At 38.6% G+C, this 16,657-nt stretch overlaps 1 protein-coding gene across 1 annotated transcript in view; it reads left to right on the top strand.

Annotated features, from left to right (window-relative positions):
• LOC117387549 (corticotropin-releasing factor receptor 1-like) overlaps window positions 1-16,657 on the top strand; it is a 64,876-nt gene that overhangs the window by 19,027 nt on the left and 29,192 nt on the right. Inside the window, exon 5 of the mRNA XM_033985074.2 lies at window positions 15,721-15,806. Within this exon, the coding sequence (XP_033840965.1) occupies window positions 15,721-15,806 (86 nt within the window). The remainder of the gene's footprint in view (window positions 1-15,720; window positions 15,807-16,657) is intronic.

Genomic DNA, 16,657 nt, shown 5'->3' on the forward strand with positions numbered 1-16,657 from the left:
TGCTTACATTATCCTGAATGGAATAACATTTCCATGAATAAGGACAGAGCATGAGGCTGGATTTCCAAAATTAGATTGTGACAAATCCTTGACTTAAGTTGCTGAGCCACTGGAGTTTGGTTCCAGTCAGTGCATCTTTTTTATGGATGCTATGTGCATTTATCAGTCTGGTTCCAAAAATATACCTAATACATTTTGGCTATTTTAAGCTCCAAATCCAGTCCCTCATATGCCACATTGGGGATTTGTAGTATATGTCTTTGTGAATAGCCTCCACTCCCAGGTTTGAGATGCACAGTACGTGCTATTTATCATATAGGCTGCAGAAGGAACACGAGGTCAGGGCATGACATGGGGTTAAGCTCATTAAACTGAATCGAACAGAATTTTGACACAACTCATGGCAAAACAGATGGTAACATCTTAACCTAGTCTAATTAAATCAATACACACCCAGAACTAATCCACAACTAAACCAGGACTATAGATTAAAACTTTAATCAAAGGACTGAAAAACAATCATTATTTTACGATTTGTTAATTATAAACTGCAATACTGATTAATAACAGAAATGGGATCATTGACTTCCTGTAAGTTAAAACTAATTTTCTTAGCACTCAAGCCTTAAACATATAACACTATCAAAACATAAAGGCAATTTTGCATAATAAACCTTCTTTAATTAAGGGATTGATTATCAGAGCTGGCACAAGAATAAAAACAACTAAGTTAAAGTATGTCTGTCTATGATTATCAATGGTCAACCCAAGATTTTTTTTCTTGTTGTTGCCTCACCCACTTTTGCCTCTAAATGCTTCTAAACCACAGTTTTGTTGTGGTGGCACTTCTGGTTAAGCAGGAATCCCATACATTCCAATGGATAATTTGAGAAATGTTTCAGGTTGCTTTGTGTAAAATGCTTTTTTCAAGTTAACGATTCTCTGAGAGGCTTTAAAACCGTCAAACTCAGAAGCCCCATGCAAAATAATACACTTCTAGAATAAGATGGATACAACGTGCAAGTTTTGTACGTGATTAGTCCCCTGCCTGTTTGATACTGGCTGATAGTACGCTCTCTAACATACAGGCTGCTGCAGTGACAGGCATTTGCGGTTGTGTTGTCTAGACCGTTCAGTGGTCCGCTGGTGACAGGTGCCTGTGGCTTCTCTCTCCTCCTCTGCTCTCTCTGTCCATGACTCAGCCTGGCATTACTGTCTTTGTTTGTGCCCTGCTCTGAAAACCCTGCAATCTCCCTCACCATTTTGTTGCCAAATTCTCCCCCTTTCATCCCTCCCCAGAGCACTGTATTTTCTGAATGCACATCTATGAGAAATGTTAGAGGAGTTCTGCCTCCTTGACTCGCCTAAAGTGTTGTCAGATCGCGTCCCAGTCATTTTATGTGTGCAGAGGGGTGGGGGGGAGGGAGGGAGGGCAGGTGGTTTATTTAGATCGGAGCTTGCAGTCAGCGGGAGGTGGCAAAACGGTCGCTCCGGATCACCCTACTGTGCAGTCAACAGGAATGCCATAAACTGGTATTGTTGAATGGGCAAGTCAAAATGAGTTATACAAAGCCCAAAACAGAAAGCGCGGCTGTGCAACTGATCTAATATATATTTGTTATCATTTAGAGTAAAACATATGACATGTTTATTAATACCTAACATAACAGAAAGTAAAGTATTAAAGAAAAAAGAACAAAAGCTAAGTTTGCTCCCATAGCAAGAATGCATGTTTCATATGGTGTTTTTGAGCAATAAAAACAAGTGTAGTTCAATACACTCAAAATATATACGTTTAATGCCATGCTGTGGGGTATTACAGGTTATGCAGTAATATTAAGGAGACAAGGTGGTATCAAAAGAAACTCACACAAAAGACTAAACACGGTTGAAGTTAGAGATCAGTACATTCATTAACCCATTAACCAAAACTATGACCACAGCCCCCTCCCAACCACCCGACCTTCACACAACTAACCAGTTATACAACGAATTGGGATCGAATCCGTCATAGATCGCAAATATTGACATGGGGATTTTCAGTTGACCAGTGTACAGCAAATCATCTGTAATTATGCATTGAGAAAGTTCTCCAGTCTTGAATAATGTGATGTACCGTAAATTTCGGACTACAGAGCGCACCTGATTAAAAGCCGCACCAGCTAAATTTGAAGAGAAAATCAATTTTGTACATATATAAGCCGCACCTGAATAAAAGCCGCAGGTTTTCATATTGTAACATGAGATATTTACACAGAAAGACGGTGCACTGACACGCTTTTTTTAAAAACTGTGCCTGAAAATTGGAACCAACACGACAACAACACGGGATGAACACATCTGCAGGTTTAGAAAATAAAACTGCACCAAAACGGAAAATCTGCTTTTATTTCCTCTGAAAACTTTTGTCGTCTTTTTACATTGACCAAGTTGGATTCATTGATGTCGAGCTTACGTGCAGTGGCTCTATTTCAGGAGTCGGCAACCCGCGGCTCCGGAGCCGTATGCGCCTCTTTCAGTCTTATACTGCGGCTCTGCGTGGCTGAAGTGTATTTTATTTGTGTTAGCTCTTTTTTGTTGTAGTTTAAATTGGAAGATTATTATGATCTTAAAATAAAATAATATTTTCTTATTTTTCGTTGCTCAAAATAAGCGTCACACTCGCGGAACAATGTTCAAAACAAACACGTCTCACGTCTCACGTCTCACAGACACAGACACTGACACAGCTCACTGTCCTGTGTAAAAGCCCTGATTTTCAGACGTTGTGCGCACAGGGGTCAGGAGCAACTTTCGCCCGTCCCTAATGACACACTAATAAACTCGTCCGTAGATGTATCATGAAAATCCTGCTGGAAATCGCCACAGAAATCTATTTGATGTAGTAGCAAGTTTATTATCTGCTCTTGTCTCCGCGGTGACGTATCACGTATAACACATCAGACACGACGCACAAAAGTAGAGCCACAAGCGAGTGAAAATGAGCCAAAACAAAAGTCTTTGGAGAGCTTTTAATAAAAGGGAAAAGGACAACTGAGGAGCCAGAAGAGGAGACTACGATCTTCAAGAAAAAGAAAGATAAATTTAACAGACAATGCCTACTTAAAATCTGGGTTTGTCGCTGCAGGTGACTCACGCGCACAGTCCGCTCTACGTAACATACGGGAAAAGCAAATGAGGCAATGAAACCTTCAAAACTGCTTTGGCACATGGAGAATAAGTACCTGGGATTAAACGATACGCCTTTAGAGTTTTTGAAAGAAACTGCGGAGCAGAGTAGACATAATCACATAATCAGCGCAGGGCTCCCTCTGATGCAGCGGTTTGGTGAGTTGTATTTTTTTAATGCACTTAAGTTGTTTTTGCCATATTTATCTGCCACGTGTAGAAGGCTTGTCCGTGAAAATAAAACCCAGGGGCCGTTATCCAGTAAAAAATCCATAAATAAGCCGCACTGCTGTACAAGCCGCAGGGTTCAAAGCGTGGAAAAAAAGTAGCGGCTTATAATCCGAAATTTACGGTAGTTAGTTTGTAATTGGTAATACAAAACTGATATCAAATTGAGGAAAAAAGATTGTAATTTTTTTTTTTTTTTGTAATATCGACCAGCACTTCCACAAAGCCAATAATTTTTGTCAAAGTGAAAAATTAAACCTCATTATTTTCAGGACTACTCTGGGATTATTGCACTATTAGGCAAATTATCAAAGGGCCAATCAGCATTCATATTTCATATTACCCTCATGTTAGGTACAGTTAAGCTCTCCCTTGGATGTCGCTAACTTCAAATGAGCACTTGTGAAAGCCAGAGGGGGTTATTAGGTGAAAGATCAAATGCTTCACTGTGACCATGTAATTTCTTTTTCTAAATTAGGTACAGCAATGATACATCAAAGTTTGAAGTTTCGTACCGTGTGAAATCACAAAGGCTGCAGTAGATACAAGAATGTCCTTTGCAAAGAACTCAATATTCTGTCTGCACCTGTCCTTTTTACCTCTACAAACATTCATTAATTTATCTATTTAATCAAGGAAACCCAATGAAAATACAAAAAAAAAACAAAAAAAAACACACAAATATGTATAAAAGTCCATTTAAAACATTAAAAACAGGTGCAGGTGTGAGTGTAAAAATTGTTGCCAGATTATTAGATTGCGTTTCCTGTCCAATTTTGCTCCTCCTTGAAATATATTCCATTGTTGTGAAGCAAAACAGCCAAAAGTCCTTTTTCCCATCTCACTTCTGGTCCTTAGACTTATACAGTCATGTGATCTTGTATGCCTGGGATGCTTGTATTAGTTCACCAGTTCATATTTCAGTGTTCTCGGAAATGTTAATTCCTGTTTAGTATGTGCCCTCCTACTTTTTAAACATAAAACGTAAATCAAAACACTCACTACTCGTATGCATACACAGACATTGTTCTCATTCTCCTCATAGATGAACGTGACCTCTGCATTTGACCCGTCTTCTGTGTCTTGTGTGGCAATTTGTGAAGAACAGCAGGTGACTACAGTGAAGCACAGAGGGCGAAGGGGAACTTTCTCAAGCCAGGATAGGAGTACCGAGCTAGAGGATTTATCTCACAAAACCAATAGAGTGCTTGTTTGAGATTGATGGGGGAAACCGGAGCAACTTGAGAACAAGCCAGACACGTGGGAAACATGCCTGGGTCCGGATCTTTGGCTGGCACTCAGTCTCTCTCTTTCTATGGCTCCTTCCCTCCGTCAAAATTAATGAAAAGGCGAATTGGCAAATTGAATCACGAATGAACAAGCATTGGTGAAATAGTAGGAGTTTTTGTTTTAGTCTACAATTTGATCCTTGCAACTACCAGGTCATCAAGGTTAATGTTAAGGTTAAGGTTAAGGTTAATGTTAAGGTACACTTTACTGTCCCCTAAATGTTTCCTCTGCATTTGACCAATTGTCTACCATGTAACTTGGGTCTTAAATGCTAATCTCAATCATCTTCATCCTCTAAACAAAGAAATACAAATTGATGAAGTTGGTCAAAGGCGTATTTTGTAACTTTCTGGCAGAAAATCCATCTGCCCCCTTGTCTCTATGGAAGTGTAATTCCTTGACCTTGAATATTGCACAGTATGGCATAAAAATGATACATCTCCATGGAGACAAGCAGGTGACCCCAACAGGTCAAATATGTGGTGAGGCAAGCATGCATAGTTTAAGTGTCTTCTTTGATAATAAAACACATTTACTTTAATATAAGGTAGATAAGAATAGCTCTCCATGAAACAAGCAGGTGGGCGACCCTCTTCCAGAAAGGTTACATAGTGCGCCTTTAAATAACCTGAGTACGTTAGCTTCCCTGTCTTATGTTGAGTGCTGTAACATTACATAAACAGAGGAGACATGAGGTGTAAAGCCAAGCCCTGATTAACTTTGGGCACGCTGTTCTGTCAATTACTAAATCTTTTCCACAAACTGTGAGGCGTCTCATTCAAACAACAGTAATGCCAGTGTACACAACCAGTCCAAAGCTGGCGTCGCATCTTGTCAGTTTTTGTGATACTTCTCCAATTTCACGCTTTCTCTTAATTCAACACATTATAACTTTATTGAAAATGAGGTGAGGCTAAGTTTTTCCATGTGAGTGTTAGACAGGCAGGTACAAATCTTCACCTGAGACCGTAGCAAGTCGGAAAATCACTCAAATAAAACACAAGGCAGGTTCATTTCAAAACTGTTTATTTAAAGGTACAATCATGCCCGCAGAGCATCTGTGTTAAGTGGTACCAGCAGCAGCGTTTTTCCAAAGAACACATGACACCTTATTCTTTCTGCTTATGCTCAAAGCCATGAACGCTCTATTTGTACATAAAAAGGTTTTTGTATTGAAAGGTACACTATGTAACTTTCCTGATGTCCCACAGTATTAAATATATCTCTATGAAGACAAGCAGGTAACACCACCAGGCTGAGTTCTAGGTCAAACCCACTCACAGTCAGAGTGCATGTTTTCATGGTATTGTCAACCAATACAATACAAAACAATTTAGATATGTTTAATGCCATACTGTGGAACATTCCAGGATATGCAATAACATCTTAAATCCACTTTGTGTGTCTAGATGTATGTAAGATATTTTAACCCAGAACATAGAATGAAGCAGCTATAAAAGTAGCACTACAAACTTAAACTACCTCAAAACCTGGGTGAAAATGACCAAGAGGACTGTTCTAGATCAAACAGTGGCTGAAAGTGCATGGGAATCAGTATTGTATTGACATTTTGTTTCACTAGCTCTTTGTTAAAGCTTGACACTAGTGAAAACACCTCACCCACTCTTATTTATACCCCATATGTTCTTGTTGTTTTGCATTTAATTGAATCCCCTCTGGAAATTCACAGGAGGAGGAAGAGCCGCAACTATTGATCTGAAGCTATGCCAGACTAAATTTAAGTTAGCTGATTTGCTCAGTGGTGGTCGGATTTACAATCACTTTAGCTCCAATGAGACTTTTTAAAATGGGGGAAAGCGCCTCCGGAGGTGATCTAGGCTTGTCCAGTGCAAAGCGGATCATGTCTCTCCGTTCAGACTTGGACTCCTGCCTGTATTCCATCGGAGTGTGCCTACCTAGGCTCCTGTTTCCAGAGGGAGGATTTAGCACCTGGCACAGGCCCTCTGCTGTTTCTAATACCCATTCAACTGGCAACAATGACCAAGCTCTAAGTAAAGATTAATACAGATATACTAGACATTGCACAGAACAATCAAATCCCAGGAGCCCTTCTCAAAAAGGCTTCTGTCATGGGTGCTAGGAGATATATATATAAAATGAGAACTAAAACCAAGTCTAATTTAAGGACCAGAGCAAGATTAAACCAGGTCTAAATATAGTCTCAAACTTGAACCAAGTGTAAGTCTATAAGTAGACCAAGTTAAGTCTTCGTCTTAGATGGTACAAAATCCAATTAGATTTGTAATATATGTTTAAAAGGGGGCATTCTGTTCACAGTACACATTGTAACAGCTCCAGGAGCATTAACATTTGAGAAAAAACTGAAATATGGGTTGATAAACAGTCTAAACTACAGTTCTAACAAAATTTTCTATTAAGAGACAGGATATGTTGTGTTATCTGTGCAGACGACATTCCATTGTCTAAATAATTGCAGCCTATAATTTTGATCAGATTGAGATATATTTTGCAGCCCAGGATGCATTCACACTTTCACATACTCCACATCAAAACTGCTACAATACTGTGACTAAATCCACAACTAATCTTGGTCTACACCAGGACTAAACCAGGACTCGAGCAAGACCAAACCAAACCTACATGACAACAAAATGGGCAAAACCCAATACCAAATCAGGACAAGTGTGAACGCACCTTATATTTAGTTATAGATGGAATCTACTTCTAAACCAAAACCAAACCAGGATTATACCAAGGCTTGGGCTACTGGTCACTGTGGCTAGTCTTTATTTACTAGCCAATTACTGTACTTGCCACAGTATGGTAGTTGTTATGCTTTGCTCTATATAGGATAGTCTTTGTAATAAAATATGGCTTTAGATGTACAGTTATGATGAAATGCTATTCTATGTCTGGACAGGGACCAAATTAAACAATATGCATTATAATAAGTCTATTTAGAATGTTGTCTGTGTAATCCCTCAGTCATTCAGGCATGATCCATAGTAAAACTAGACCAAACGTTCTAAGAGTGAAGACTGCTCATCCAAGCCGCTTCTTCAGGTTGCTTGTCAACACGGCCTTATATGTGTCTGAAGGGAGGCCCTACACTGAAACTAACACACCTGTTTGTTTACAGTTTCTGTTTGTTGGCTGGGTTTATTGAACTACACTATGTGTGAACTGTGCCTGAGTCATGTTTTGCATAATGGCTCAGGCCCCTAATGGGTGCTCTCAGCCTATTAGCATACTGGCTATCACTATTGTTTTCCTTGTTTTGGTTTGGGTCTGATGATGGAGTTATAAATAGGAGATAAATGCCCCCCCATTACCGTTTTGAAGAGGAATGGGGGGACTTGGATGAGCAGCCAAACATTTTCACTCTGTCCAGTTGACAGAATTGAATTTTCCTTTTACTATGTCTATTTATAACATTCAATTAGCCAAAGTGGTTATTGAGGCTGAAATTGTTAGCAGTCTAATCTAAATGTAGAAACATTTGACTAATTGGCTAGTGTTAAATGTCAAGTCCATCCCTGTCTATACCAATCCATCACTAAACCAGTGCTATAGTCAAAGTAGGGGATCAATTCAGGGTTAAACACGTTCTAAAACACAACTAAACCAATTGTATCAAAATATTGACTGAATTGAAAAGCCATGTTTCCTTCATCTTTGTTCATTCCTGTCCTAGAAGACCAGAACATGTACTTAACTGTTCTATGAATGTATCTTTTCTGTATCATGTGGGTCTTTCTATTGTCTATCATGTATACACCACTGAACACGTTGGATTTCTGTCTCTTTTTTGGCTGCTGTAAAATGAAGAGTTATTTTAGGCAGTACGAGCTTGTGAGCCCCATGCAAATAGATTTCTTTTACGACGCTGTCAGTGAATTATTCTGGGCTCCCTCATAGAGACTGCCGGAGAATGCTAATAAAGCTGGGGGCCGCACCACCTAAAGGAATTGAATTCATCTTATAGTTTCAGTTTGATGCTTTGAGGCAGTGCATGTTCTGCTACAGGCACTTTGCCATCATTTTGTGTTGAAATACATGTTAATACAGAAAGCCACAGAAATGTTGGCCTCCATCCGCGAGTTCCTACTTTTATTTTACAACAAGTCTAGTTTTTGTAATTATTTTTTACTAGCAGACCTATTCAGTTCACATTCTATGATACTCTTGACAATAATTTATCCAGGTCTAAATGGGTTTTAAAAGGACTAAACCTGGACCAAATCTGGACTAAACCAATTGTTAAACAAAATTATTATTATTATTACACCAGAGAAAAGCCAGGTCTTTCTGTGCATGTTAACCCTGTGTTTTGGTGGGTTTCCTCCGGTTTCCCCCATCAACCCAAAACGCCATAGCTAAAATCCTCTAATGAAGATAGTCCTGACCAAGCCTAGCTCAAGATCCGGAGATGGATACATGGGTGCTGCTCTCTGGCACCCACTGTTCTTGACCAGCACCCCAGCAGCATGGGATGGGGCAAATGCAGAGAACACAATTTACTATGGGAACAGTAAAGTGTATGTATACCTTTGGTCTTAGCAGAAGGAACCAGCAATTAACCAGTACATGTACTTAGCGTTACATTTACAACACAGGTTAAATTAATCAAATTACTTTTTGGACACACAAAAATGGGAGTATTAAAATTCTTAACCTCCAATCCACAGAAATGTTGGCCCCTAGTGTCCAATTCGCATTCACTCTAATATAAGCATTTTTATTTCTGTAATTACTTTAATTATCTGGGCTTTTCCGTTAACTTTCTGGGGCAGTTAAACAAATAGAATGTTCTGCCTTTGAAAGTGTGAGAAGCAGATCTAGTGTTACAAAATATGATCAGAAATGATGGTTGTGTATTACACTGTAAATCCACCATAATTTATTTTTTAGCCCTTAAACTCGCCTCACCTCTTTGCTTGCACATCTAAATAAAAATAAAATGACTATACTTACAAAGAGGATTACAGTCCCCATTTTTGATTGCAAGCACATATCCTTAATGACATTCAGTCTGCATTGGGACATTTTATTAGTTAAGCCTTCAAGGTCGTAGCTCTGAATTTCAGCTGGTTTTGTTTAAATTTGGCTATGGGTACGTGCTTTGTTTTTGAAGTAGTCTTTTCTATATAAAGTAACTCATCTCAAGTTAAATCAGTGTGGATGATTCTGGACCCGTAGAAGCCTCGTCCAATCAGGCGACGTCTTGAAAATTTGAATAACATCACATTCTTTTAGGGGCTGTGGGATTATGGGCTGCGAAACAGAGGATGTTAAAGCCAAGGCCGAACATGCACTTGAATTTATTAAGTAAGAACAAAAGAAAATCTCGGTAAGAAGGAGTTTTGTAACCAGGGTTCAGCGTTCAGCCATGGGAATTTCTTGTAAAGTGTTAGTGTAAAGGCACTTTGGGGTGTTGCCTTTTTAATGATTATGTTGTGCTTATGTCTGCTATGTAGTTATAATCTGTGTTACCTGTGGAACATTATGTTATAATTTGTACATTTTAAATCGCAATACTCATTTAAAACAACTTAATAAAAGAAAATTTGCTGATTTATGCATTAGCATACTGCAGTGTCCAGTGGAAGCTGATGTTAGCATAAATGTCATCACAACAAAGAGTAACGAGTAGCAGATTTTTTTTCATTTGTACCAAAATGACTACGTCACACTGCTGGACCCTACATGTATCATCGATTAAGAAAATAAAATTGAAGAATAAAGTAAGTACAGAGCAGTGGGCATATGCCAATGAAAATGAGGGTTGATCGGCAAAATGTCGTTAAAATAAGGAATTAACTGTTCAAACATGCATAGATCACTCCAGAAACAACTTCGAGAGGCTAAATGAGAAGGGGAAACAACTATAACATGGCTAAAATCTTTGAAAAGTCAATTTTGCATAATAGGTCTGTTTTAAAATGTTATAACATGAAAAAACAGTCTTAATAATTTGGACAATGTTCACCCACCCCAGTTTTAATCTGGGGTGGGTAACTAAACCAAGTCTACATCATGACCAAATGAGGACATGGGTAAACACAGGATAGACATTGCAAAGCTGTGCAATGTCATGTGATCTTAGTAATATTAAATTGTATTTAAAAAATGCACATAAAAATGTCTTAAATAGTACCAGTCATCCACAAAGACATATTATGCCTTTTTCTACTGTATAGTTTTAATCTATGACACCCTTTGGAACATTATTTTATATTTTGGACAGCAAAGCTACTGAATCCTATGCGTAGCTCCGTTTAAGGGAAAAAATCGAAGCTTGAAGTAAGTACAGAGCAGTGGGCCTGTATTTTTTGACCAATGCTGTCTTGATTGAAGAAGAATAAAGATTACTTAAATATGCATGAATCACTTTAAATACAACTTTGAGTGAGTAAATGAGAGGAGATAACCATTTTAACACTGAAAAAGATGATTTTGCATAATATGTCCTTTTCAGAAATCATTGTGGGAAATGCCATATGTCCTGTATGTGTCGAGTGCCCTCAAACTTCATTATTATTATTGATTGCAGCTATCATTCACATTGATCGAAACACCAGTTAAAAGCATTCATCTCACAGTCAGTATTAAGTCATATTGATGTTTAATTTTGAACCCCCCCCAAAGGTGCATTTTTTGAACGCTCTCAAGGATATTGCAGTTGGGGTTTAGGGAATAACACCAGCTTGGCAATGTTGATTGGGGATGACAGTACCCCACACACCATCAACATGCTATTTTTACCATGCTGCTCAGTGCACATTAGTGGCCCAGGGCTACACAATGCCATTTTATCTCCAAGCGTCCCCAAATCTATTTAAATAAATCAAAACCTACAAGCCTACATCACAGAAGCATGTGCACACGAGCGTTTCATAATGTTTTCTCCCTGTGTTCTATCATTCATTCCTTGTCCTTGAAGGGAAATGTCTTCAAAGTGATGGAGTAGATCAGTAAATATTGAGACTAGTGCTACTGGTCACAGTCCAAGCTATAAACCAACCAAAGACTGTTTGTTTGTCATTGCTGTCTTTGAAAAATGATGAAAGCAAAGTGGGTGAATGCAATATGTGAATTAGAGCGGAGCTATATTACAAAACATAACATAGCAATAATAGTTGTTATAGATGAGGCAGTTATGCAGGAATAAACTAGGTCTAAATATAGAACCTGTCCATGAGTGAAACAGCTCTATAACAGTTGGAGAGTTTTGGGGACTGCAAGATTATTCACCGGTTAATGAAAATTGGGGTTTGATTGTTTGCAATTATCACACAGGCTGCAATTTTGTAGATGTTCTCTGCAGACCAAGAAATCCCATCTTGACTTGGGTTTTCAAAGAAATCAATACCCAGATACTATTTGATAGCATAAGGAGGAAGTACAGACTTATTTGAACTAGTATAATTACTGAAACAAATTACATAAATAGGGTTTGATCTCTCTTGGTCCTGATGGTCTTGATCAGTGTCATAACTAATAAAAGACCACAGTAAAATATTTAAAGCAGACATGTTATGCAAGATCACTTTAACCTTGTTATAGTTGTTTCCCCTTCTCATTTACCCTTTCAAAGTTGTTTTTGGAGTGATTCGTGCATGTTTGAGCAATCTTGAATCGATTATTTTAAAGACGCCATATTGCTGATACATCCCCGTTTTCACCTCTAGCGGCATAAGCCTGCTGTGACGTATTTATTTATTCTTCAATTTTACTTTCTTAATCGGTGATACATGTAGAATTCGGCTGCATCGCGTAGTCATTTTGGTACAAATGGAAAAAAAACCCTGCTACTCGCTAGTGTGAAGTGGAGCTATTCAGGATGTCATGGAGCTTTGTTGTGATGATGTTTGGGGTCACATTTGCTCCAATTTATGACATAATAATCTACAGATGTCATGGATTATAACTATATAGCAGACACAAGCACAATAGGTCTTCTTTAAGCACACTATTATTTTTGAGTTGAAATTTTTATTATATTGATTAAAAAAAAGAGCATTTATGTTATTGTAGTGGTGAAAAATGATGGCGGCTTTTCTTTAGTATAGAAACGACTTTGACATATTGGTATCGTGACATCACTAATCTCAATGGGGCCTTACTGTAGGACTCTGTAATTTAGATATCTCCAAACATCTTCTGAAAGCTGTCAGTTTAGCAGGTCATGTTTCACTCACCTCTCAAACACTCACCTCTTCCACATTTGACTTGAAAAATGCCTGGAATGCTAACAAACATACCAGTAAGTGTTCCTCTATTAAATCACAAACAAACTGCCTTCGGAGACCTTTTGCTCCCCATTCTGCAGATAAACGCATTGATATCCCGTAAGCCACGATCAAAGTAATCCATATGGAAGCTTAATGCACATAAGATGACAATGTCCCCTCGCGATGTCGCTTAGCTAACATTGCCCCGCTTTATCTATATCCGCTGTCTGTCTTTTTCCACAGAGCCCCTCCACAACTGACAGGGGAAAGATGTTTAACGACCCATGGAGATGACCCTGGCCAGCACTGGCGGTCAGAGCTGTCCATACCACGCGCTAAAAAATGTATGGGCGCGTGATTAACTGCAGCCTCTCCCTCTGAGCGCCGCCAAAATACCCCATCCCCCCACCCACCTATAGTGTCGTAAAGGTCGATGCAAGATAAAATAATCACTTTGCCACGTTTGCATCACCACTGTTATGATGTTCTGTATCACTGTGTAAATTACGCCAAAGATTTTTTTCTGACAAGCACTGGAGGAGTTATATTTGATGAGATTTGTTATTACATTAACTGCATGGTGTCTCGGAAAGAAGGCAGATGTCTGTGCAGCCTGTGGTCTCCTGCTCGTCCTTACTAACTAACTGATGTCGAACCAAGTAACTAGACCAAAATGATCAGGGCTAAAAAAAAAATTAATACCCAGATACTGATTGATCAAGTATTGAAACTATTCATCTGAACAAGTACTAATAAAAAAAATGCAATTAGGATACATGCCCTAGTATCACAACTAGTGTAAGAGCACATGATAACATTCATATTTTGTGTTGTGGTTTTGAAATCTGTATTGAGCATCAGGCCTTTTCCATAGAATCAAAATGGAGTTTAAAATTAGCACAAGTTTAATCGTGATCTAATTGAAATAAAAAAATTTTTAAATCTAATTGAATACACACAATTAGCAAATAGTTACCATAGTACCAAAATATCCTTTACAAAAACCAAAATACCCTGGCGTATTCTGCATAAAGACTGCTAACCTTGTAGTTGTACAAACATGTTCTGAAATGGGATTCTTGTGTATTAATCTGTTCATATTTCTGTCATCCTTTTGTCTATTCTCCTGGATGCGAAATGGTAACAAATCTAATCGCAAAGCTTGTCAGAAAAAAAACGCAATTAGATCTGTTTCCCAAATTGTTCTGCCCTATTTAACATGACTAAACCAGCTTTGAAATGAAGTCCACATGAGGAAGTTGAAAAACAAACTTAGGACGATGCCAAGTGAAGGACTAAACCAACTTCATCTGAAATTTGAACACAAAACAATGAACGTATTCCAAACTAGAACTAAAAGGAGTGGCTGAAAAAGTGTTAGTCTATTTATAGTCAGGACTAGCTTAACTGGCTTAACTTTATAGACTGGATTTTAAATTGAGATCAGATGATTGTAACCCAACACTTAGCCCAGAGTAAACTACTGCTATAGTTTACTAAGTAACTTTACCCACTTTTTTCTGGATAAACACATAAAACAATAATTATTGAGTAAAATCAGATATTAACATTTTTGAGATCTGAGGTCATGTATGTATGTATGTATGTATGTATGCATGTAATGTATGTATGTACGTATGTATGTATGTATGTATGTATGTATGTATGCATGCGTGTGTGTGTGTATGTACTATGTATGTGATCCACCGCTCTGAGACGCCACCTGCTTTATCAGCACAAACTTTGCTGACAGTGTGAAAAGTTAATTCATTTTTCTTCCTTGACACTTCACACATCATCATACCCATCACTCTAAATGGTTTTGATTCCCTCGTGGCCTATTTAACAAATGTAATTTCCATGCACGCATAAGAAGAGGAAAATGTGGAAATTGGTCATAGATTATTGCACCGCCTTGCTCGAGTGCAGAGACCCTAACAGCGGTTGTGTGATCTGAAGTCCCACTTGACATATAAAATTAAATCAGTCCTGATTTTTGACCCCCCATTACTGCGGTGTCGTCATACTGTATTTCTCCTTTGGGAGTATTCACTCTTTCATTGAGGACAGGTGGCCTGTAAATAGAATACTACATATGTAATACCCATTTGTGTGAAGCCATGCCAGGTTTTTCCACTTATTCTCGCATTTTTTTGAAACCATCTTGACACCAGAATTACACGGGCTGCCTCGCTTTGTGCTTTCTGTGGGATGCCAAACTATTGAGGTCATACACTTTGCTATTGGATTTTGTAACAGGTCAAAACTATATAGAAATACCATGTTTGAAATTTAAGTGGTAGAACCTTCTGACAACTATCTAATACTACAAGAATTTTAAGCTTACATATCTCGATTTTACAGACAGTAGCTCAGTTGGTGTTTCTCCACTGATCCAAAGGCTGGCGATTCGAATCCCAGTCTCGACCTAAAACATTGGTAGAACAGTCAGATTCAGTGACCCGTACGATTCCAGCTCCCACAGATGATTACTGTCGTTGGGTCCTTGGACAAGAAACTTTACCCTCCCCACCCTCAGTGTCAGCGTTGATGTAGAGTGTTGATGTAGAGTGATTTGAAGGTGGAAAAGTGCTATATAAAAATGTGACTATTGACCATTTGACCATAATGACCAATGTATGTGAAAGGGTGAAAGTGGTCCACCCTTTTGACAGCCAGTGGTGTGAAAACTTGTGTAATTATTTGTCTCCCTACTGCAGGCAAAAGGTCAGAATCTGTGACTTTTTTAGCTGTACATTTCAAAGCAGGAGTATTGAGTGGTCCTAACATTTGGTGCTTTTCATTTGCTTTCGTGCAGATAACGTGTACAGGAAGTGTCAGACGAATGGGACCTGGGCAGCAAAGGGGAACTACTCCATGTGTAAGCCCATCCTGGAGGGAGAGGTAAGGCTCTGCTGTGTGCTTCTGCATTCTGCCTGTTTAATGAATGGCTTTTCGTGCTGTACTCATTATAGTCAGTGAGCTGAATCAGGACTTGGTAAAGGTAGGTCCAAGCCAGGTCTTTACAAGAACTCAACAAGAACTACATTTATCACAATACAAAGAGTTTTATTTTTATTATCTTGAGCTAAACAAAACCAGAACTGCATCAAAAACTTAAAGTTGCACTAACATTTGCTATAATATACAAAGATAAACCCAGATTTAACCAAAAATGCATTTACAAGACAATATCAATGGCTCTTAATCAGGGACAAAACCAGGACTTAACCTGGACTAATCCGAGCCTAACTTCCAGTCTATGTCAGCAATGTGTGTCAGTGCATTCTCTTGATTAACGAGCCCCCCTCTCACACATTCATTATCGTTAGTGGGGCAGCTACACGCGTTCGACATTGAGGTCTGAATGGTGAACGCAGCACTTTTATGTGAAATGTATTTATAGTAAACACAAGTTAGAGCCAAAGATTTATAAGCCTAGCCTGAAAGGACACACTGTTCATTCACAATAGAACACACATGCAACTGTATACCACCATGCCTTGAGGTGTTAGTAACTCCACAGCACAATACTGTTTGGGATTAGCATTTCACAGCTAACATGGCTTTAATGTTGTAACTCTTTCATTTGTAAGGGCTTGCCTCCTCTCTGAAGATGCACAAGAGCTCTAAATCTGTTAATGAACCTGGAGCTATTTAGTGTATGAACAGCTGAATGTTTTTTTTATAAATTCCTCAAAAGGCAGGGCTAGGTCATTTCTGTACAGGTCTGTCCTCGGGTCATGTAAGCGCAT

Source organism: Periophthalmus magnuspinnatus, chromosome 19 (genome assembly GCF_009829125.3).
Source record: "Periophthalmus magnuspinnatus isolate fPerMag1 chromosome 19, fPerMag1.2.pri, whole genome shotgun sequence".
Taxonomy (NCBI): domain Eukaryota; kingdom Metazoa; phylum Chordata; class Actinopteri; order Gobiiformes; family Gobiidae; genus Periophthalmus; species Periophthalmus magnuspinnatus.